This window comes from Trachurus trachurus (assembly GCF_905171665.1).
Source record: "Trachurus trachurus genome assembly, chromosome: 1".
NCBI lineage: Eukaryota > Metazoa > Chordata > Actinopteri > Carangiformes > Carangidae > Trachurus > Trachurus trachurus.
Genome location: NC_139891.1, coordinates 13448151 through 13472140, shown reverse-complemented (window position 1 = coordinate 13472140; position 23990 = coordinate 13448151). Strand labels below are relative to the sequence as shown.

General features: G+C 40.9%; 1 protein-coding gene across 1 annotated transcript in view; it reads left to right on the top strand.

Annotated features, from left to right (window-relative positions):
• Positions 1-23990, top strand: part of LOC310994622 (alpha-1,6-mannosylglycoprotein 6-beta-N-acetylglucosaminyltransferase B-like) — a gene marked incomplete at both ends in the record, with an annotated part of 120306 nt that overhangs the window by 35065 nt on the left and 61251 nt on the right. The window contains 5 exons of the mRNA XM_083983363.1: positions 1280-1430; positions 13394-13503; positions 18059-18135; positions 18431-18613; positions 22710-22874. Of these exons, the coding sequence (XP_083839489.1) occupies positions 1280-1430; positions 13394-13503; positions 18059-18135; positions 18431-18613; positions 22710-22874 (686 nt within the window). The remainder of the gene's footprint in view (positions 1-1279; positions 1431-13393; positions 13504-18058; positions 18136-18430; positions 18614-22709; positions 22875-23990) is intronic.

Below are 23990 nucleotides of genomic sequence, written 5' to 3'. Positions count from 1 at the left end.
CCAGTTTATGATGAGATCAAAATAGAGCACTGGCCAGCATGTACTGCTGTAGGCAGAGGAAACGAGAATTAAAGCTGTAGTTACACGCTGGTTAAAGTGTTGGCTTTGAGACTTTAGGAAGAGAAGTCACACACACAGGCTCAAGTGAAGGGGAGATGCTCTCATAGGGTTAAAGTGGTATTACAGTTAGGGATGGGCCTTTTCGTCATTCATCCCTATAACTGCAGTACAAACTACATAGTCTATCCATAACCCAACGGGTTTTTCCTCACAGATCCATAACATCTGATTATGTTAATTTTTAATAAACATTAACCAGATTCTACCTAAATAAATTCTTTTTAGAGCATTGGCCATGACAAATACCATTGTCTATTCGACTATACATGTTGACTTCCAAATACACTTAAATGAAGTGACTGCTTTTAAAACAACTTAATTTAAAGCAGAAGTAAGTGGTCCGGTCGTTTTCGCTAATGCTGCGTTCCAGGCAGGCTTTTGAAATCGTAAATTACAGCTTCAAGTCACAACTTACGACTTTGTAGCGTTCCAGGCAACCCACTCATGTTTTTCCGACCTGTTTTACCGGTGAAAGTCACTATAACGGCCACTCGTAACTTCCGACCGGTGAACTCGTACCAGATCGAACTGGTACGACTTCACGGTCGGAAAAATACGAGTTTCCTTGAACGCACCATAACAGTCCTCGTCCCTACGTCGCCACATTCACGGCGTCCCTTGGCTGCACACACAGCCCTGCATGCCGTTCTCTCTCCTCATTGGATAAAAACTGTAGGATACGAGAAATGTTTTCTCCTTGGCTCAGAGCAGAGCAGAGCAGAGGGACTGGGAGACCCGTGTTTCGGTCCAAACACTCTATGTAAGTGATTGCTGTCAGAAGATATAACTATTTAAGACTTATATTAACACAAATATATCACTTACTTCTGCTTTAAGAAAACCTAAATTAATTGTTGTACTCATTATATGTGTTCAGTGAGTGGTGCAAGACACAGAAGCAACAAATTTAATCAAGGTCTTTTGCACTGTTTGGCACTCAAGAAAAAGACATTTGCTTTTCATCTTCGCTGTGATGAAGTGCACAGAGACAGTTGCCTCAGACAAAACCACAGCCAAAATCAACTACAGTATGGAGAGCCAGAAGAGCTGCAGGCTTTGTGATTAATGTGCATGCTGTTCTGCGAGTATGCTATGTATATCAGCGTCCAGCTTGTCACTCATGTCCTGCCTTTCCTTCCATGTCTGTCTCTCCACTCAGTGCTGGGAGGCGTGGAGTCACGTGGTGTGCTGAGGAAGATCAGTGACATGCTGGAGGTGATTCTGAAGAGGATGGACAGCCTGTCCAAACTGGACAACACTTCCACAACTGATGCACGGCGCCTGGATGAGCTCAGCTCTGCCATCAACAGGTACACCGAGTTTTACAGCTTTATTCTGTTGACAATCAACAAAATCCAGTGAGAGTCATTTATGTTGGTGGCGTCACTTTTTTCTGTCAAAATATCTTAAATGGCTCAAAAAAGTTTTTTTGTTGGTTTTCTGAAAGAAAAATTGAAAATGTCTATAGATCAAAATATTTAAAACTGTTAGTAAGGTTCTATATTTGTCACAGTAAATTCAAGAGCAGTATTTATTCATTTTACAATAACACCAGAATGATTAAAATAAACGCCCACCACGTTGACTATTTCATCTTATTAGATACAATTATGTTCCATTCTTTGTCCTTCATCCTGCAAATACACCCAGGGGCAATTAGTCAGAATAAAAGCAATTCACAAACTAATTAAATACTTTCAGTTTTTTCAACCCAAGCATTATTTTTGCACTCTGATAAGATACTGTATGTTTTTATGATAACATTTATCCTGGCTCCGGTGTGTGTTTATATAAACAGAGAGCAGCTCATACTGTAGGTCTTTGTTAGGTTATATTATAGACATGAAGTACTACAATGTTACCATGATATCTAAGTTATTTTTGATTGATTGATTGATTGATTGTTTTTATTTCGTATGAATGACATACATACATATGTATATACGAAACGGATAGGTAAGAAACCAAAGGCTTATGAGGAACCTACCCCCTTACAACTGTTACATTTACAATCAATCATGGTGTAGAGACAATATCACTAAGGTACTTCCATATAATACAGAGACAAGTTGGAAGACATGATTCAGTAAGCAAACATTGTTAAATAAGAAAATAAGACGAGTGTGGGTTGCTTTGGCAAAATTCATACATAATTCATACCTCACACTTTATGAGGAATGAGGAATAGCTTTCTTCTAACTTATTAACGCAATTTCATAACACATTTGAATCAATCATCATGTACAAAATACACAAAGCCTTAAAGCTACGAGCCAACATCAAAACCTTCATACTCAGAAATACATAAACCTTCAAAGACCCTTTCCCTGCCCCTATGCATCCAAGATTTGTCCATATTCTTCAAGTTTAGATTTTATAAACATTTTTTTGAAATGATAAATATTCTTACTTATTTTAATCTCATCTGGTAATCCATTCCATAGTTTTACTCCCTGAACTGAAATACACATACTCTTCAGCGTTGTCCGTGCCTTAGGTTGCTGGAAATTTAGTGCATGTCTGTATTCATATCTCCCGTCTCTTTCCTTAAACAATTTCTGTAAATTTCCAGGGAGCAGATTATTTCTTGCTTTGTAAACTATCTGAATCGTTTTTAGTTCAACTATGTCATACTATATATGATATGAGTATATTGTCATTCACACTGCACATAACCTCTCTCTTTTTCCACTTGGTTGTAGTCATGACTTCTATCTTCCCTCCTGTTAAATCTGCACCTTATTGTGTTTCGCTCTCATCTTTGCTCTCATTTTTCTCCTCATATAGTCACTTGCGGAAATTGCTCCCTATTACCCCAGAATCACTGCTGCAAACAGACAAGTCTTGTGTGACCTTGCTGCTGTTGCTTTTATCAAATTGCTCCTCTCTTTTGCCCCTTTAGCGGCAAAACATCCAATTTGTCTTTTCTGTCTAACATCCTCTTCATTCCGACTCCTCTCATTTCCAAACAGCCCGACTGAATTCAGTTCAGCAGGAGTGATGAGACAGAAATCCCCTCACCTCCCCGAACTTTGCTAAATGATCCTGGATAAACGCTAAGGTTCAGATCTGCGCTAAGGCACTGGAGCAGAAGGATGGAACGATTAATATGGTCTGGCATCGGTGTTAACTGCAATCAATGTCTAGTAATGGGCTGTTTAATGTGGAGGAAGCAGTTCTACTCTTAGGCTACAGCTAGGGTTAAACTCTGTCTGTTGTCAGGGAGTCTAACTAGGACGGTGCTTGCATGTGTAACTGTAACAGAAATCAATTTGCAGTTATTGCCTTGAAGGGGGCAGTTTGGCTGGATAGAGGGTTATGGTCAGTGTAATTTGGGTCAAATACAAGCTGAAATCAATGTTATATGACTATCCAGACCTGTTTTCAGTGTAGTGTAGTGTGTACTGCATTTTCTCTGTAAATGAGATGAAAATGACTGGACTGTACTTTATTATTTTAGAATTAGGCTCAGTGGCTAACAACATGTAGGTTATAGTATTTGTTATTCCTTAACTACCTTTACAGATTACTGGCCCATGTTAAGATAGCTTCATGTTTAGGATAGAAGGTAGACATGTGAACAATCTCCATTGTTATTAGTTGGCAACAGAAGTATCAACCAAGTTAATTTTAGTTAGTAGTTAATTTTCACATTTACTATATTGCTCTGTGTTTTATTAACAGAGTTCTTCTTTCAAGGGTAAAATATAGTGTGCAAGGTTGAAATTGTATCATACTGTGGTTTATTTGTGGTACGTGGATGACACAAGGGAGGGGGAAAAAAACAGCAGCCACCACCACAGAGAGCTAGGCTTTAATCCTCAGTAACCGTGCCTTCAGCTTGGCTGGCATGACACCAATTACACACATTTTCTAACTGAGAATGCAATTGTGATTTGGTGATTTTACCACTAATGAAATGAACTATGACTGGTTAACAGTGAGAGATAACGCAATGTGAAAGCGCAATACATTTTAAAGGATATCTTCATTATACTGCAACAGTGTGTTTGGTATTTTTTTGATAGGGTTAGGGTTAGTAATATACTGTACAGATGGAAGCAGAGAGTCATATGAATCAGTGTCAGGAAGATACCTGAGAATCTGTGACTACATGGCCTGTAGCAATGATCACCGGTTTGACTCCCGACAGAGACAATCTTTACCTCATGTCATTCCCCCACTCTGTCTCCCTGCTTTCCTGTTGGTCTTCACTTCCCTGTCCAATTAAGGCATAAAATGCTTGACTTGGATTATTTGGCTGCTACACTCTTGAAATCAAGCATTTATAAAAATAAAAAAAATAGGAATGCATTCCTTGTGAGCATAACTCGCATTTCAATTCCAAAGCTATGTGCACATTTTTTTTTAGTTCTAATTGATGCGTCATGCAGTTATGATGTTACGTCATGAGTTAACATCAGATTTAAATATCACCGATTCACAAACTTCATTAAAAGTCAGTGACAAACTTCTGCTACATGCAGTGACATCTTTCTTATTAGATTCCCTAGATGGCTTCTTTTTGAAAAGGTGCTCCCCCCAACAGTGAACAGTGTGAGATCACGACCCATTCAATGTTTTTTTTTCTAAGTAGCTTTGTTTGGTTTTGGCTGAATGGATCTTTAGACTGAAGCAGCTATAAAAGCTGGAGAGAAATGTCTGATTCAGGAAGCCAAGTGAAAAAGATATTGACAAGGGAAATTGTGGTGAGCACGTAACACACAATCATGCACACACACACACATAGTTTTTTTGTCTTGATGTTATTTTGATGGCACCCTGCTGAAGAAGGAGAATAAGATGTGTTTAACGTGTGTATGTGTATGTGTGTGTGTCTGTCTTTATGTGTAATTGCGTCATGCATGTGGGTGTCTGTGTGTTAGTTCACTTGAGGTAATACGTGTTAAAACCAGTCTGGGCGTGAGACCAGGGCACAGACCCCTGACTGAGCACATAGCCTGCAGGATTAATGGCCACACACACACTCTCACATTCAAACACAGACACACACACACACTGACTGTCACAACAGCGACAATCAAGGGACTGAAGTCTCTTCATTGCTCATAGCTCCACTTTTCTTTCCTCTTATTTTGTCTTTTTCTTTCTCCTGTCCTCTCTGCCTTTCCTCCCTTGCTCTCTTTCATTGTTACTACTCTTTCTCCTCCTCTTGCACTCACACACACACAGAGAGAGAGAGAGGGTGTGTGAGAAACGTAGTTGGCTGGTCTGAGTGACGTGGTAAAGTGTGATGTTTGCCGGCGGCGAGCAGAGCAAATGGGAAGAGAGCGCTTTATAAAAACGTATCCCAAATCCAGGCCAGTCAGGCTCGCATTTGCAAAAAGACACGCGCACATACACACACACATCCACTGGGCGCAAGTCTCATCTTCGTGTGAGCTTCATTGGTGCTGACATACTCCCGTGTAGCGGCGAATGGGACTTGATGTCTGAGGCCCCAGCTTGCGATTCGCCCACGGGGCAGCCACTCGTTAGAGCAGAAAGCTGAGGGAAAATAACAAGGAAGGGAGGAAAGGAGGGAGGAAGAGGAGACAGCAGAGAGCCTGAGAAAATGAGAGCGGGAGAGACGGAGGAGGAGAAAAGGATGCAGAGTTGATTCGCTTCATTTTACTGTGCAGTGGATGAGTGGGGAGATTGGTAAGTCTCCCCTCAGGCGTAAGCTCTCTGAAGATCGCGGCTCTGGCTTGGCTTTACCTATTTCTCCTCCCTTAAGGAAACCCATCTAAGCTTTAGATGGGTAACAACCTTTATCCCAGGAGGCCTTCTTTTCCACAGCACTCAAGTCAATGTCATACTGTAGATTTTCTGGAAGTAGGCAGCATTGGAGACACGTGAATTGAAAATAAGCAGTGGACTAAGCGCTGTGGTGTGTGTGTGATGTTTTAACATCATGACATGACGGGGGGATAAGTCAGCATGCACACGAGCAAATGGACATCAGCCAAACACAAAAACACACATGCTGACACCTTGTCACATGCATCCCTGGCCCCGGACAGCTTCTGCTGATGGGTTGTTGCCAGAACTGTCCTCTTCCCTTAAGAGAATGAGCTCATTACATACAGAGTGGGGGAGCGAGAAATACTGTAAGGAAAACATGAAAACACGTTCGTATTTGTATCCTCAGAAACACTTCCTTATCATTGATTTTCTCTCACTACATCTCTCTGCTCCACTTCAGCTTGGCATCTGCCAGTAGATTTCCTCATGTTGATTTTTTTTCTCCCTTTCCACTTTCCTCCCATTTTGTCTTCTCTTTGCTCTCCCTCATTTCAGTTTTGTTTCCCTCATTTGTGAAGGAGCCAACACTGTCTACATTCATTAAAAGGGTGGGAGCTTCATTGCAAGTAGCATGCAACAGTGGGCCATCAAATATGTATATCCTTGTATTCTTTGATCATGATCATTGTTTAATGTTTCAGTCAAGCTGTTTTCTTGGCTTTCACACGAAGGCGCAGAGGATCTCTTTATTTTATCATCTTTCTTTCTTGACAGAAAGGTCCCTCTGGTACTCTTGGTCTGTTTGCTGTTGATGGTTGATGTGCTTCTCTTTATTTTCAGCCTGCTTTTATTTCAGTTTTTCCTCAGCTCTCGCAGTGTATGTTTCTCTGACTGTCTTATTTTTTTTCTTGCCCTGTTTGGATCTCATTGTGAAATACTCTCCCTTCAGACTTTCATCCTTTTCCCTGCCTTGGTCTCTCCGTCTGTGACTCTCTCTCTCTCTCTCCCTCTCTGTGTGTTCATCTCTAGGGATGAGTTCACATTGTAGCAGACATTAGAGGTGGGATTAGAAGGTCACGTCTTATGGAGGCCACAGCCACTTGCACAGTCAAGTCACAGTCAAACCCCCCAAAGAGAGCTTTACAGTAACAGGGGTTACCCAGCTTAGCCACCGAAGGTTACGTCCTTCAGGCCAAATACATTGCAACCCGGCACCATGGCAGTTGTAATCCTCTACAGCTGGGAAATGCTCATGTTATAATATTAATGTTTTATTATAATTTTGTTCCCTGATATAACACTGGCTCTCATTATAAGACAATAAAAGGCAATACATTCAGACAGAAACACTATATTTGCCTGACTTACAGGATATGGTGCAATTATAATTAGTTCTGTCATATGCTTTTATTGAGATAACTGTGTCTCATTGCCAAGTGTGTGTATAAAGCTTTATTTACATGAAGGATTTTTTCTTGTTGCAGCTGTTAGCAGGTAAAAGGAAAGTAATTTGTTGTTTAATAACCACATCAACAATGATGAAAATGAATGTACGTACATACATCAGAAATGTCTGTGGTGCAAATATAAAAATGGCTATAACAAACTATATGATTCCACATGAGAAACGCTGAAAGGTACAATTATGTCCTCATATGTTTAGGCCACTTGCAGAGAAAATAGTTTCCAGCCAACTGTGAAGCAACGGGACAAAGGGTCAGAACCTCCAAGTCTGTGGCCGGTACTCTGCCAGAACATAGTGAACTGCTCTTTTCGGGATGAGAAGCAGTGAAGTGAAGGGGTTCAAGCACCTCTGGGTCTTGCTGTCAATGCTGCTGGTATCACAGCAGCACTAAAGCACACACTGAGCATGATGGTTAAACTCTCAAGGTACCAGTCTATCAATATCTGAATGTTTTAAGCCTGGACAGAGGAATAATCCATTATTATTATTTTTAAGAAATGCGGATAAATTCAACATTGTAGTTGTCCCTGATGAGATTGATGAGTTAGAATATACTTGAGAATTGCAGTCCTCAGTGACATTTCTGTGCATGTCCTTGCTAGAAAATCAAGAAGAATAGAAATACATTAATTGTGCATTATTACTGCAAGTTGTGGCTGGTTGTTGCAAGGGCAGCAGGGGGGTATAAACAAGCTCATGCCTCCAAAACAGACCTTTTGTACTACTAAATCAGATTCAGAGGGCGCACAAATCATTGAGAGCACATAAATAAATAAATCCTTAAACAAGTTCACAGGGTGTGTGGAGGCTGCAGTTGTAATGTCAGTTCTACTTCTCAGTAATCTCATTCACAGATATTCCTCTGTATGTGTCCTTGCAGCCACTTGAATTATGCATTATTACTTAAAATTGGAACTCACATCCCCAAAAACAAATCTTTTGTGCTGCTATTTTAGAAGGTATGCTCGGCCAGCTAATTTGCAATCATTCCTGTCATATGAACAGATTTGTTCAATTCATCTCATGCCAGAGATGTTCACAAGTCTTTTTTTGCAAGTCCAAATCAAGTCTCAAGTCTTTGGTCACGAGTACGAGTCAAGTCTCAAGTCTTTGAGGGGTGAGACTTCATCAAGTCTCAAGTCTCTAAAAAATAAAAGTCTCCTGTCTCTTCTGGTTGTAATGACCCTTCTATCATCTGCTGCATCCGGTCTACTAAGAATACTGCACAGCTATATCTAAGAGATTCAAAGCATTTACTGTAGGTTATTATCACTCCTTTATCTATACAGTATTGATTAGTTGTTTATTATATGATCACTTTAAACAGGATATTGCAATGCAATATGAAGAAAACACACAATGAAAGCTTTCCTTTAAAGGAAACTGTATTCTGAGTCAAGAAAGATAAGGCTGCTCTGCCCCTCTGCACTGGCCTTTTCTCTTTTTTTTGCTTTGTTGAATTCAGAAAACCCAGATGAACAACATGGAAAATGATTTAGGCTGTTAATTAGATCTGGATGGTATAGCTCACATCTTTATGTGCAGCAAAACCTTTCTGGAACCGCATGTTTCTGAGAGAAGAACTGGTTGTTATTATTTTTTTAATTAGCTCCGTCAACTCATGGGGGCGTGTCGACACGTCCAGACTTCCATACGTGCCTTCAGTCATATTGCGCAGCAAAAACATAAATAAACAGGAGGATTTAGCCTACAGTAGCCTGATATGTGCCAGTTATGCAGCAGCTAGTCCCCGTGAAGGAAGGTCTGACAACTAACGGGCGTTGTGCCTCACATGTAGGCTACGGACGGTGCCGCTATTAAAAAAAAGAAAAGAAAAAAAGCCAGTTCACAGTCACCTGTCACTCACCCGCAGCAGCTGACTGCACTGTCAGAGGAGCTCTGCTGTTCCTCTCTCTTTAGACACTGGTGTTTGGCTGCACTCTGTAGGAGTTCAATATGAAGATCTAACCTCCATCTGAATAACGTTACCGGCCATGTGGCGCTGCTCCGCTAGTGTGTGTTAACGGCAAAAAAAAAAAAAAGAAGAAGATCGTCGGTCCCCATCTCTGTCTCATGCTATTGAGAGTGAGGAGTTGTCGTCACAGCTCAGAGCCCCACGCCCCTTCTCCGCCATGATGGAAGGATTCCGGTGGCAAAAGCCTTACTAGTCTATGGGCAAAACAAAATCGTCTACTCCGTAATTTACTGTTTTACAATGCCGGAAATCACTGCTGTGTTAAAAACTGCTCCAGTGATTTACTTTCTCCTTATTCTTTCTTGTATTTTGTTGATCTGTTGGCGCAAAAAAGAGCTAGAATTTAGTCCGTCTCTGTGCTGTTCTGATTATGTTGCCCCTGGCAACCGATAGCGTCTCCTTCCATCATGGCCGACCGGCTGACTGTAAATAGCTCAAACCCCGCCCAGATCAGACCAAATCGGCACGTGACTCCTCACTCTCAGTATAAACAGGGATGGTCACTGAGCACTTAAAGGGGAGCTATGCAAGTCCGGTCGTTTTTTTGCCGTTTGGGTCATTTCTTTTCTCTACGGAGCTCCCCCTACTGTTTTGGAGTGCATGTTTTCACTGTCATAAAAACTCACAGCTAACCCTCCTCTTTACCCCCCGGCCTTGTGCATTTGTTTTCAATGAAGCTGGTGAGAAGGCAGTCTGTGTAGCGATTTACCGTATATGGATATAAGTAGGTCTGGGTACAAAAATCGATTTAATCGATTTTGAATCGATTTCATTTAAATTTTGTAATATCGATTCACAGGGCATGAGATCGATTTTTTTCCCAGGTAGTCTCGTGCATGATGAAGCAGTGGCGCGGTTACGACTGACGCTCTGACTCACAGTACGAGCGGAGTTCCTTTCTTCCTCTTTGTAACTGTGCAATGTATTGCTGTGTTTGATATGAATAAAAACCAAACAAAACAAAACTACGAGCAGAGATCACGTCAGCTCAGGTGATCCGCAGGTTATTGTTTCACTTGAGCACTCCGACGCTGTGTGTGTGTGTGGCAGCGGTGCAGCGCTGACACACACACACACACACACCGAGGCCACATCCCTGCAACCCTCCGACCACTTTGACTTTTACATCACTGTATATCTCTATAAGTGCTGTCCATTCCACCACCTCTGGTTTTATTCCACCGCGACTTCTGCAACTTGTCCCCCACCCACTCGTGCTGCCTGCATCTAAGTGCAAAGCTGCACATGTCCTCCTCTGTCTCCCCAGGTCAACGGTGCTTCACCTCTCTCGTTCACAGCTGAACACAGAGGATGATGTGTCAAGATGAACGACTGGTTGTCATCTTCCTATCTATGTGTTGCATGCCAATCCCCCAAAGCTCCCCAAACCATTTCTCCTTCCTTGATGATTCAAATCCATGTGACTTTAAGAGCAGCCCCTCCTCTGAAGTAGCTCTTTTGTCTGTGACAGAACCCCTAAGGGAAACTATAGAGCAGCAGCACAGTCCTCTGTTTTTACCTCACTGGACCTGTGACACTTTGACATCCTGCAACTTATACGCCGCAATATGGGCTTCTCAGACAAAGGACTTTCTTGGTTTCAGCCCTTTTCCACAGAGGATGCTTCTTTCAGTGCATAGCTGCAGAGCTCACCTTGCATGATTCATCATACCACTGCTATGCAGAAGACACCAAACTATACCTGTCCTTTACCCCAAACGACCCCCTGGTTTCCGCACAGATCTCAGCTTTACTGACAACCTGAGATCGCCATCTAAAGGAATGCCATCTTCAACTAAACCTTTTCAAGACTGAACTCGTCCTCATCCTAGCAAATCAGTCTCTCCATGACATCAATATTAAAATTGCCTCTTTGGCCCAAAGTTGCGAAAAAACAAACAGGGTGTAATGTTTAATGACCAGCTATTCTTCTTATTGTGTTGCAACTGCCTTCTAGTTTCTCACTTTGCACAATACAACACAGGAAAAATTATGTCTCAACTGACTCAGTTCACCACAAATAAATGAAATAAATTTGCCATCTCCATCTGTCAAATGAGTCAGTGTAAATAAAAAGCTACTCTACTCTATGTGGAGGATTTCATATTGAAATGCAGTTTTACTTTTTGCAGAGAGGCTGTGAAAAGGGTAGTGGATGTTGTTATGGTGCTATGCCTTGCCTTATGTTTACACCTTGTGTATCATTGTATATTGTATTGATGAATTGTTTGTAATCAGGGCGTCATTGGAAAAGAGAGCTTACTCTCAATTGTGCTCCCTGAATAAATAAAGGTAAAAGAAAGAAAAGAAAATACACATGCACTAGGGAGTAATGGCTGCTCTGTTGCACTAAACACTTTAAAGAGGATGCACACACACTTAATGATGCTTGCTTGTGACACTCCCAAAGCTGTTAATGGGGCATGCAGACTGCTTGTGACTTTTGATGGCTGTCTTGGTTTTTGTTTACACTTTTTAAAGCAACTAACACAATTTGCTTGCTTTCAGTTATTTGTCCTGCAGCTGTTGTTGGTAGTTAAAGGTTGAATATGTTGAGTCAGAAAATAATTCCAGCAGTCGGTTGCGAGACTGTTGCTAAGTATAACACACTGTTGCTAGGGACCCTGCTCTTATCAGAGGAGCACAGAGGACAAGAGGTTAAAGAGAAGCTATGCAGGATATTTACCTTTATGTTTAATTTTTTCCTTCATTAAACAGCTTTGAACTAATTGTGATGTCTGAGAATGGAGGCTCCATCCACATCGTGGCTGAAAACCAAACGTGCATGATCAGAGCCTCTGACGCGGTGTCACAGCTCTCGTCTCAGTGGCACCGCGAGTCCGCGAAACAGACGTGACCCGTAAACCGTAATCTCTTGTTTATGATAGATAAGACTACATAAATACACACATCGTAACATGTATGTGATAATCCATCGATCCACTGATTGATTATGAAAAGCTTTGTTAAAAACAAATGCACACAACCGGGAGGAGGGTTAGCAAAACAACAGAGAAGTGACCCCCAACGCGGCTACTGGCTGGTACGAGGTAAACAGGAAGTCATTGTTGAGCTCGTCAAAATTTCTTAAATTAGCTAATTCAGACTAAATATAATTTTTTATAGAAAAGTACTCTGCACCCCTCTAAAGGCCCCGTGGGTGTATTATTTTTGAAAAAAATATAGCTTTTATTAAGCATTTTCCATATTCAACCTTTTAAGCAGCATTGCATTCAATCCTGCACACACACACACACACACACAAAATCAATAATTATCATCCGCAATGATGTGTTATCATGCTGCATTTAAGCCTCTGGCCTTAATGAGGGTTAATACTATCTGCTGATTAGACAAGAAGACAAATGCACGTGAGCGCACACACACACAGACAGGGAAAATCAAGTCATTTAAATGGGCATAATGGGTACAGTAGCATGTGTATGTGTGGGTATGCAGGCTTGCCTTTGCATGATGTGCAGCCATGCAGTGTGTTGCTTTTTTAGAGCTGTAACACATACACACAACAAAGACACACATTTCCCAGAGATCTTATTATGTGAATTGGCAGTCTCTCACCCTACAAAGGAAGTGGTATTAGCAGCACAGGTCTTTTTCTATTTCACGCTCCAACCAAGTGTCTACCAATTTGCATTTCCCACTAACACTCCTACATCTGTTGAGATGTAAAAAGGGAGAGAGGCAACGCAGGGAGAAATGGCTGGGGAGAGGAGAATTGAGTGAGAGAAAAAAAGGTAGAAACAACAATGAGACTAGTAAAAGAGGGGAATAAGTGAAGAAAGACTGGCCCATTACTGAAGGAAGAAAAGAAGAACGTGAAGGAGAGAAGGGACTCAGCCAGGAGGTGATACTACTGGGAGAGGAGGAGTGGTTCTCTAACAGTTGTACTATACAGGAGGTTTGAGTGTCATGGGTGTGCAGGTGTGATAGAGATGTTCTACTCTAAAGCAGAGGTGTTTGCTCTTTGTCTTGGTGCTTGGTTGCTTTGTTTTTGTACGACAGCAGCATGAAGGTACCCGTGAAATGCCATTATCTCTTCTTCATTCTTTGCTTTTATGTGTGTGCAGGTTTCAACCAGCTGGCCTGGTGGAGAGGATCCAAGCTATAGCCCAGAATGTCTCCAACATGGCAATAAGGGTGGAGCAAATACTGCAGAGCAGCATGGTGCAAGGAAGAGGTACAGTAGCATTATCATCTCTGCAATACATATTACCTTCTTATTTAAAATATCTGAGAAATACTATAGGGAGGTAGGTACTGTATAATGACTGAAGAAAGGAATAAGTGTTTCACTTTTGAATGTTTATGTGTATGTTGTGTGTATGTCAGACCCCAGGAGGAATAGCCGATGCTGCTGCAGGTGCTAATGGGGATCCTAATAAAGAAAAGAAAAGAAAAGAAAAGAAAAAGTCTAATCATACAGCAACTCGTCTGAGATCCGCACTGTAGCTCAAACGACTTTATAAATGAATATACCACACAATTTAATTACAGGAACAATAAATACGTGTACAAGCCACAAGCACACATTCACATAACAATCTGGTCTGAGCCACTAATCTCATATGACTTACGATAAGAGATAAATTGATTAACTTAATTATCCCAAAGAGAAATGGGTCTGCACCATAGGCATAAAATTGGCAATAAATAATAAGAACATACACTATATAAGCAATCAAACCCACACATGGCAGACACCCAGTACCAGCGGCAGCATATGTGGTATCACACACAATAGTACTCACAATTTACACAGCAGTGCTTAAAGAGGTTCATAAACGTTGTTTAAGAAAGTAAACGTGTTGAACGACAATAACAAAAAATGATACACATTACTTAGCAACAGCAACTTACAGTAAGTAATAAATATGATTAGGATGATGGCTATCTTTTGCTGTCAATTAAGTTGCCTAACTAGCAACAGTATGTTAGAGTGTTTGTAGCAGTTTATCTCACACTCAGGAACCCTGAACCACCAGATGGGAAAAGCTGAAATGGAGTTGAAAATCGGAGAATATTTTCACACTCTGTCTGCTTGCATATTGCTCACAAACTACACAGGGAGATGAACTGTTGTAGAGTATTATTGATGCAGATGTTCTAGGTTCTAACCACTCTCCAGTTAGACTGGGTATATAGAGGGTTTTGCAAACTGAAAAAAAAGGTAACTGAGTAACATCCAACTTAAGACACAGCTGGACTCCTGCACAGCTGTCAGCTTGCATTGGAGCAAAGCTTCAATTGCAGCTGTTATTTACAGGAGAATGGAAGATAATGTAAAACACATCTGCACACATACCCGTGCACAGTACGTGACAAATTGTAAATGAGTATTATCTAGCTGATTTTTTTCGATGACACAAATAATTTCCGTCACATTGCCAAAATACACAGATGGCAGTTTCACTTACACATCCCTTCCCACAAAAACAAAAAACCATAAAACAATATTAAAACAATGCTTGATTGTGATTGTGCCAGCAAACACAAGTTAGAATAAATTGACTTAAAACATTAAGGGCCTGATTTACGAAGACCCCAGATTTTTTTTTGGTTAGCACAGGCAAAATAAGTGATCTACAGTACTAAGAGTAATCCGCTAAATGACAACACGCAGTATTCAAATGAGGGTTTTGCATGTGGAGTGTGTGGACAGAAAGGTGGATGGACGCAAACACAGAATGAAAATTTGATCTTGATGGATTAATAGAGGGGGGGCAAATAAACATATTGTTGAGCTGCAGGAGAAGAAACGTGAGAGATTTTCTGTGAGAAAGTAAATGTGGTTGGTAAAACAAGAAGAGTACAGATGAAGTGAAGAGAAGAGGAGGAGATATAAGGTGAAGAACAAAATAAAATTTGGTTTTATGGTAATAAAACCTCAGCAAATAAGGAAGAGTGACTCTGACCAGTGTTGAGCAGCAGGTGCAGCTCACTGTCTTAGATGAGTAGGCAACTGTGATACCTGCTGTCATTCACTGGGCTGGAGGTGCGCACTCTGGCACAGAGCTCAGGTGGGACACTCGAGCCACACTCGGGTCTAAACGCCCTGACCACAGGGATCAAAGACAGGGTGAAGGCAGCGGTAACGTTTGATTGATTGATTGATTGATTGATTGATTGATTGAAATTTTTATTTCGAATATGAAAAGTAATAAAAAAAGAGAATAAGACAAAACATTTAAACATGAAAAAAAAAAAAAATAGAATACATATTCGAAAAGGAGTGAGAAGAAGTAAAACTTATAAACTCCCACCCCCTCTCCTTATACATGTCTAGCTAAGATCCTTGTCTAAACATAACGTCTCTCAGTTCTGATCCCAGAGCTGAGCAGCCAGGTACTGGAGAGGGAGGAGAGGAGAGGAATCTAACTACATCTACTCCTCCCAATAAGGCAAACGCGCTAAATGGATTGCGCATGTTATTTTGCCCGTTTGGGAGACGCAATCCTCAGTGCGTCCGATTAGTACAGTAGATCAGCTTCAGCATGTATTTGCGCGTGCAATCAAGTTTGCCAATGTTTTTACACATACAAACCTGTAGTGAATCAGGCTCTGACATAGCACAGATGAGTGTGTTTGCAGTCAAACCCAGGAACAATTTTTTATGGACTGATTTTATTTTTCATTTATTTCTAGGAAAGTGATGTAAGACAGAGATAAGTCATCAGTATCATCATACTTGTGTATGCAAAGCACTGCGGTCATGCTTCCAACCAACTGTGCCGTTCTCTGTTGACTGGCTCTTGCACATCTCTAATCAAAACCTAACTAATTTAAAGCTTGTGGCAGTTGTGTACATGCACGCACAGTCGCACACACACACACAAACACAGCATTCTTTCTTCATTATTCTCCTCTCACTTTTTCTCTTGAGGGTAATTGCCCAACTCTTTACATGTGAATAAATGAGCATTACATCTCCTTTTGTTTTTCCCCACTGCATCTGCAGGGAGGACAGCACTCGCCAAAATGAAAACACTGCTGCTTTCTCTAATCACAGATGAATTGAAGCACTGCTGGCAGACTTTATTATCATACGGCTCAGTGGCGGTTTATTTATCTCATGGTCAGGCATGTGCGAGGGGAGGCAGCAGAAGAAACAGAGAGACAGAGGATGTGATTAGAATTTCCCCCCCTCAAGCTTTGACGAGGCTTTTATGTTTTGTCTTGCAGGAACAGGGGTCAAGTTTGTATGTAGTTAATCGATCAGTTATTTCTGTATTGTTGCTACATTGGTTGCTATTGTAATTGTAGTTGGTGTGTGTGCGTTGTGCGTGCGTGCGTTCGTTTGTGTGTACTTGTACAGCTATACATGTGAGGACCAGTCTGAGTTTTAAACCATCAGAGTGAGGACACTTTGGGAAAGTGAGGACATTTTGGCCGGTCCTCACTTTCTCTGTAAGGTTTAAGTTAGGTTAAGAGTAATAGTTAAGGTTAGGCATTTGTTTTGGATGGTTAAGGTTAGGGTAAGGGGCTAGGAAAAACATTATGTCAATGACTGTCCTCACAAAGATAGCCATACAAGTGTGTGTGTGTGTGTGTGTGTGTGTGTGTGTGTGTGTGTGTGTGTGTGTGTGTGTGTGTGTGTGTGTGTGTGTGTGTGTGTGTGTGTGTGTGTGTGTGTGTGTGTGTGTGTGTGTGTGTGTGTGTGTGTGTGTGTGTGTGTGTGTGTGTGTGTGTGGGTCTGTGCGCGCGTGTGTTCAGTCAATGGAGAGAGGCCTGGGGGAAGACTTATGTGGAGAAATGTCTCTTTTTCATTAGGCAAATGGATACAGACGGAATCTGGAGAGAAGGCAAATTTGTTGGTCCAGAGAGAGGGAGAAGCAGGAGAGGTTTGAAAGACAGAAAGACAATGAGAAAATAAAGCCGCATTGGATCCTTCACGGACGATATCATTCCAGTTCTCTCTCACTCCCTCTGTCACTCTCTTCCCTTCTTTTCCTCACATCAGCAGCAGAGAGGCAGTTAACTAAGTCAGTGGAGCAATTAATGCAGTGAGTGCAGCCTAAGTGAGTAGTGGTACTTGCTAGCACAACCCAAGGAAGCTTGGCAGTGGTGGGAGATGGGGGTCTGCTGCTTTGTCAGGCCCAGTGAATAGTGTGCACTGCAGTAGAGCAGATATGGTGCGATGTTGCGAAGGAGGGAAGCACATGAATTTATGGGCACCAACAGCACATATGGCATACGCTGGGAATGATGATGTCGAGGGGGAAAGTGAACATTGCCATAAAATGTCGACAAGTGAGTAGAGAGAAGCTGTTAATGTGAGTGATACTGTAACCTGGCGGATGTGAGGGATGAGTCTGGGGGTCAAACAAGTTCATGCTTGCAGTCATTTTGTGAAAGTTAATTGATTAAAACTTGAATTTTAAAGAGGTTTTTCATGCACCATATGTTGCTAAATGAGCTGATAGATAATATTACACTGGGTGATTGCAGTTGGAATATGAACTTCACTGGAGAATGAATTTCCACATTAGAGAAAACTGATTTAAGTGAGCTAAGCTGGTGATCCTAGGGGCTAATGAAGCAGTGACTGTGGGTAAAGTAATAAGCAAATATCGGCCGATCATGTATGACTTGTTTTTTTTGTTTTTGTTTTTTTTTATAATGGGAGTGGATTGTGGTTTATGGCAGGGCATCTTCTAGAATATCGCCAACCTATAAAAAAAATGCATTAATGGTTTATAATTGAAGGTGTAATTTCACTCACTGTGTCTATTCAGCAGTGAGAGATGGGACATCAAGCCAGTGTGAAGTACCAAGAGACCCACGCTTTCCGGAGTGTCCTGGTAAAGTAGATGTAAGTGTTATTTTTTATTTAGATCAAAACAGAACAGGGACACAGTGACATGTTATACTGAAAGATATATCATTATCGTTCCATGACTGGGTAGCAAATGCTCCTCAGGGATGGGTTAAATGCAGAGAAAGAATTTCACTGTACTAGCTGTATATGTGACCAATAAAGTACCTTTACCTTTATTGGCCCCATGATAATCAGTCTAGGACTAACTGCTTGGGAGCCAAGGTGATAAAGAATATAACATACGTATATGTTTTTTATGTGTGTACGTGGATGTTTGTTTTTTGTATAGTGGATGCGTGCACGTTGGACGTCAGATCCGTGCTATGCTTTCTACGGGGTCGACGGCTCAGACTGTTCCTTTCTCATCTACCTGAGCGAGGTGGAGTGGTTCTGCCCACCGCTTATCTGGAGGAACCACAGCAGCCCCCCCACACAACAGCATGTACAGCAGCCAAAGGCCCCCAAGAGACAGGTGAGGAGACCACACACAATATTAATAAGACAAGACAGGCGATGATGACAACAGTAAAATAAATCTTAACTTTGTACATGTTAGACAAGAATGTAAATGTGTTCAGAAACACACAATACAGTAGTTCTGTTTGAAAGAAAAAAGAAATATTCTTGACATGCGTGTGAATAACAGCACAAATGCAGATTAAGCTATAAAAAAAATGTGATGGATTACAGTCTCCCCCTCTAAACTGCACACACTTCAATTACACTCGATGCCACCCTGCACAATAATTAAATTATGAACCTGTGAGAAACACTGTAAAAACTGCACCTGCCAACAATAGAGCTCTCTTACAGGACAGATTGGGACAAAGGTCTGGTTCTTGTGAGAGAGTGAACAAACCAGTCTCTCATTGTTTTTCAGCATAGAAAAAGTGTTTTTTCTGTTCCGAATGTGGCACAATAGACCCACAAAAATGGTACTAAACCTGGTTTTATTCCCTTTCTTACCAGTCACTGAGGAAACTCCAAAATCTGCACCTGAGGACATGATTTAGACTCAGGGGTTAAACATACAGGATTGAAAACAGGACAAATAGATTGTGTTTTTACTCTCTTCTTTTTTGGAATTAAATTTTCAGTAAACATAGTCCAGTAAGATCAGTTCAGTGAAGGATAACTCATTGAAAATACAGTCATACAAATGAAATAGGGAACAAGAGGAATTGTTGCTTTTCCCAAGGTACAGTTTTGAATTCAAAGAACTGTGGTGGTAGAAATGATGGTCAAAATATTCAACTGATGAGCAACCTTTATTTCACCCTGTTCACATTTCTTATTATTTAGCTGTCATATATTCAACACAGAATGAAACAATGGTCCCCACTATAGATTATTTGTGGGTGCCTTATATAGTGTCTTTGAAGTGCATTCGGTTTGAGAAAAAGGTTTTTTTTAGTGGCCTTAATGCTAATTTCTTTTCTTCCTATGATTACAGAAGAAAAGAGGAAAAGGAAAAACACATTTTACAGAGCATAAAATAACCACATAGAATATTTCTCTAACTATCATTAGCCTCAAATTGTTGCCTTTACATCTCCTATTTTAGACAGCCAGTAATAACAACACAGACAGAAAATTGAGAATTGAGTGAGAGTGGTTAATAATGGTTGTAAAACTGTCAATCACATGTCCACAGTACCAATCAAAAGCTCAAGGATAGCAACCTATTGCTTGGAAGCAGTTATTCAGTAATACTGTCGGAGCAGTTTTCCCCCAACACTACATAATAGTTGACCTTCATCTGACCCTGTTCACTTCCCACTAATTAAAACAGGCCTTAACCATAGACTGTAAAAAGAATGGACGTAGCGTCCGTGACGTCACCCATTGGTTTTGGGGAGTCTGTTTTGTGCCGCTACTACGGGGATTTGAACCGCGCCATGTTGGATTCTACTTGCCATATTTGGAGAGGTGCGGCCGTTGGCCGGCCGAGAGCCCGCCCACTGGCCTCGTAACAGCGGTCGCCGGACCTGTCACTCAACGGTTCTGCTCCCTAATTGGCCAGAGCTTTAAACCTAATAACAGTAAAACGGTAGAGTTTAAAAAAAATTCACCCCCCTCAGAGTGTGTGCGGGGGTAGAAACTATCGATTGAGACCAAAAAAATAAAATGTACCAGGCTGTAAATATGTTTTTTTAAGCTGTAAAATCGGCTATTTTAACATGGGGCTCGATTGGAGTTGCTCCCTTCTGGAGCCAGCCCCCAGCGACAGCCGGGGGGATTGCAGCTTTTTGAACGCGGAAGTGAGCTTCACTTCTCAGACCGACAACTGCCCCCTTGGCCTTAACCCAATAATGTAATAGCTTCACCAATAATATAAAAAGAATATTCACACTGATATTGTAATAACATTTTTACCGATAATGTAATACCTTATTGCATTGTTGGGAATTTATTACATTTTCAGGAGGGTTGTTTTAGGTTTTCTTTTTTTTTTTCAAAACTGATAACGTAATACTTGACAGATAATGTAATATGTTATATAATATGTATGAGTATTGGGTTAAATTGCAGACCTTGAGTACCACAGCTATATGCACATGTGCAGATACTCAGGGACATGCAACATACATCTTACCTCCTTGGGAGACTAGAATTCCAGCTCAGATATACAGTAAGCTTCTGAGCAGCACCGGAGACCCCAAGTAACTCTTCCCTAAACGTACCTCTTCACTCAAAACAACCACAAACCAACAAAACAACTTTCAGTAACACTTAATTTGACAAGAGTATAAAACCTACATGCACATTACATGGCACCTGACATATATTATGCAGATAAATCTCATAATATACTATAAGTATGACATTATGTCAGCTGACCACTATGTCACTTGACATTAGTAAGATGTCAATTTGACATTGAAAGTGATATTATAATCATTTATATGTGGATACGGTACGTGCCTGTGTTTATGTCAGGTGTCATGTAATGTGTGTGTAAGTTTTATGAATGTTTATGTATACCCTCTTCAAATTAAGAGTTACCTGAAAGTTGTTTTGAGGTATGAGGTAGTTACCTGGGGGTTTCCAGTGCCACTCAGAAGCTTACTGTATATCTGAGCTGGAATTCTGGTCTCCCAAAGAGGTAAATCCATCACCCACTCAGTAGGACCAGGATATACGTAGTTGCTGAGTATTTACACATACAGTATGCATATGGCTGTATGGTACTCAAGATCTGCAATTTAACCCAATAGTCATTCTCTTGTTTCAAATCCAGTGTATATTACATCCTTAAAATGTTGTCAGAATATGTTATTACATTATTGGTGAAGTTATTACATTATTGGATTTTATTACATTTTTGATCGAGTTAAGTGCAAATTTTATTACATTTTCAGGAAATTATTACATTTTCAGGAAATTATTACATTGTAGGGAGCTACAGGCCTCATCCCCCTCATCATTATCTCAGAGCCTTTGTTTTTGTCAGCTGACTGACTTCGAGGTCATAGAGAATTGCATATTCCTCATACAGAAATGAATACAACCTCTCATACTGTGCGATGTGTTGAGAAAGGTTAGTCTTTCCTCTATACAGGTACAGTTTTTTTAACAGTGTTTATTTGGGAACAGAAGATGAATGTTTAGAACATGCATGTTTAAAATGGTTATTTCAGTGAGTTGTGTGTATCATGTCTCTGCATGTACAATATCGCCTTACCTTTTATGTTTTTCATTTGTGGCAGCAGTGAAATTGTCACAAGGATAATGCCAATGTAAATGATGGCTGACATATCCATCTTTACCCTGCAACACAAATACTTAACTGTGTACTACAGTCTCCTTGTTTCTTGCATGCAAATGAAGCTGAGTCAGGGTTGTTTTGAAAGGAATGCAGTGGCTGATATTGCAACACCTTTGTGTATAGCCTTGAAGTAGTGGGTTCTCAAGGGGCACAGTTATTCCTAAATTGTAAGTGTTAACAAGGCAAATATTATGTCATGTTATTAAATTGTTTGCTGTCCCAGTACAGTAGGTGTTCTATATGATTTACAGAGAATTTCCATCGCATATAAGAAGATTTACATGCACAGGTTACATCAGCTGATACTTGCTCTCAGCAGCTTTGCCGTCTTGTCTAGACTAGAAGCCATTTAAAAAGCAAACGAGACAGAGAGTCTACAGCGTTGCTAGTAGCTCTGTGAGGCTGCTTTGTCATTGTAGAAAAGAAAGAAAGGGTTGGTCAGATAAATTCTAAGGTATCCAACGATGTCCAATATCCAATGTAGACCTCATGATGAGGATCAGCAGAGTTCACAAAGACATATCAACATAGTATATAGTAATCTGTCCTGTAGCTGTCCAAACAATTCACTGAAACATAAATATATGCCCCATGGTGGTGTTTGGGGAAACTCAGTAGATCACCAAAGTTGGTACAATTCATCCTCTGGGAACCATTTATATGTACAAGGTATACCTACACTGCCATCATGCCTAGGAAGGGAGTAACACCTGTAGCTGGAACGTCGGTCTAATTCCCTTACCTTACTCTGATCCTCTTTCCATATCTCCTTTTACTATTCTATCCATCACCACCTCAGGCTGCTTTCCGCACAGACCTCTCTGTACTCCTGGATCAGGTGGGAACAGGAAAGGAGTCCCTCAGCTTCATGAAGCGCAGAATCCGCCGCCTTGCACAGCAATGGGCAACAGCCGCTAACCGCCTGGATGCCAAGCTGGAGCAAAGATGGAGGGACCAGAAGAAGGTAACAGAAAGTGCAAACATGCAAAGTGCAATACACAACCAAACTGTGCAACATGGAAACATTAATGCACACATTGTACCTTGTAAATTCACAGTCAATATAATCCGGAAAGTGTACATACAGAGTCTCAAAGTGATCTATAAATGAATGATTCAAGGTAAACTAAAATATTTCATTTCAAAAATAAGCATTATGGCATAAAATGTTGTTAGGCATGAAGAGCTTTTTCAGTTTCTTCTTGAATGTATATGATAATAGGTGCAAGGATAAATTTGATAGGGTACCATCCATCACTGCAGTCTGCATTATTCTCCTGATGTGTATATCAGTTCAAAAATGGTTTCCAATTACACTGAAATTGTTAAACCTCATTTTGGTTGGCATTCAAGCAATTTGGTTGGCATTCAAGCAAGAAAGAAGGAAAGAAAGAAAGCAGAAAGACGCATAAGGAAGATGATGTATGATTGGTATAGCTACAAGATGCCAAGCATGTGCCAGTGCCAGAGGGAGAAGAATAAGATGAAAAAAGAAGGACAAGAGGGCGATGGATGGTAGAGCGGAAGGATACTGTAGAATATGGATTAGGAAAGGATTGATGGAGAGAGAGAGGGGAGTCGTGAGCCACAGCTGAGATGAGCAAGCAGCAAAGACTGGAGGGCCAGGACGCCTGTGGATATTGGCAATTTCATTTAAAATTGGTTAAGAAGAAAAAATAAGGGTGTAATTTAAAGGCTTATTTTTCCAAATGTCAACGAAAGGACTATGTGATTAAAACTTCAGGAGTCTTAGAAACTCTCTGCACCATGTAACCTTTCACAACAGCACATTTTAGGTTTGTCCAGCCTCCCCACCAATTTCTTTTCATGCTCGAGGACGAGTCATCATCTTTTAGTAAGAAAATAATGATAAATGAATGAGTTAATGTGAGAAGGCAGATTGAGCACATGTTCTGCCTCTTCTCTCCAAAATGTTTCTCTCTGCCCCCATCTCTCTCTAAAATAAGTTAACAAGGGTGGAAATAGTCCTCCGTTACCGTGATTGATGTTCTCCTTTCTTGTGTTGCACTGAGGGGATTTGTTATCCTCTATCATGGATCCCGTAGCAGCCTATGTGCCT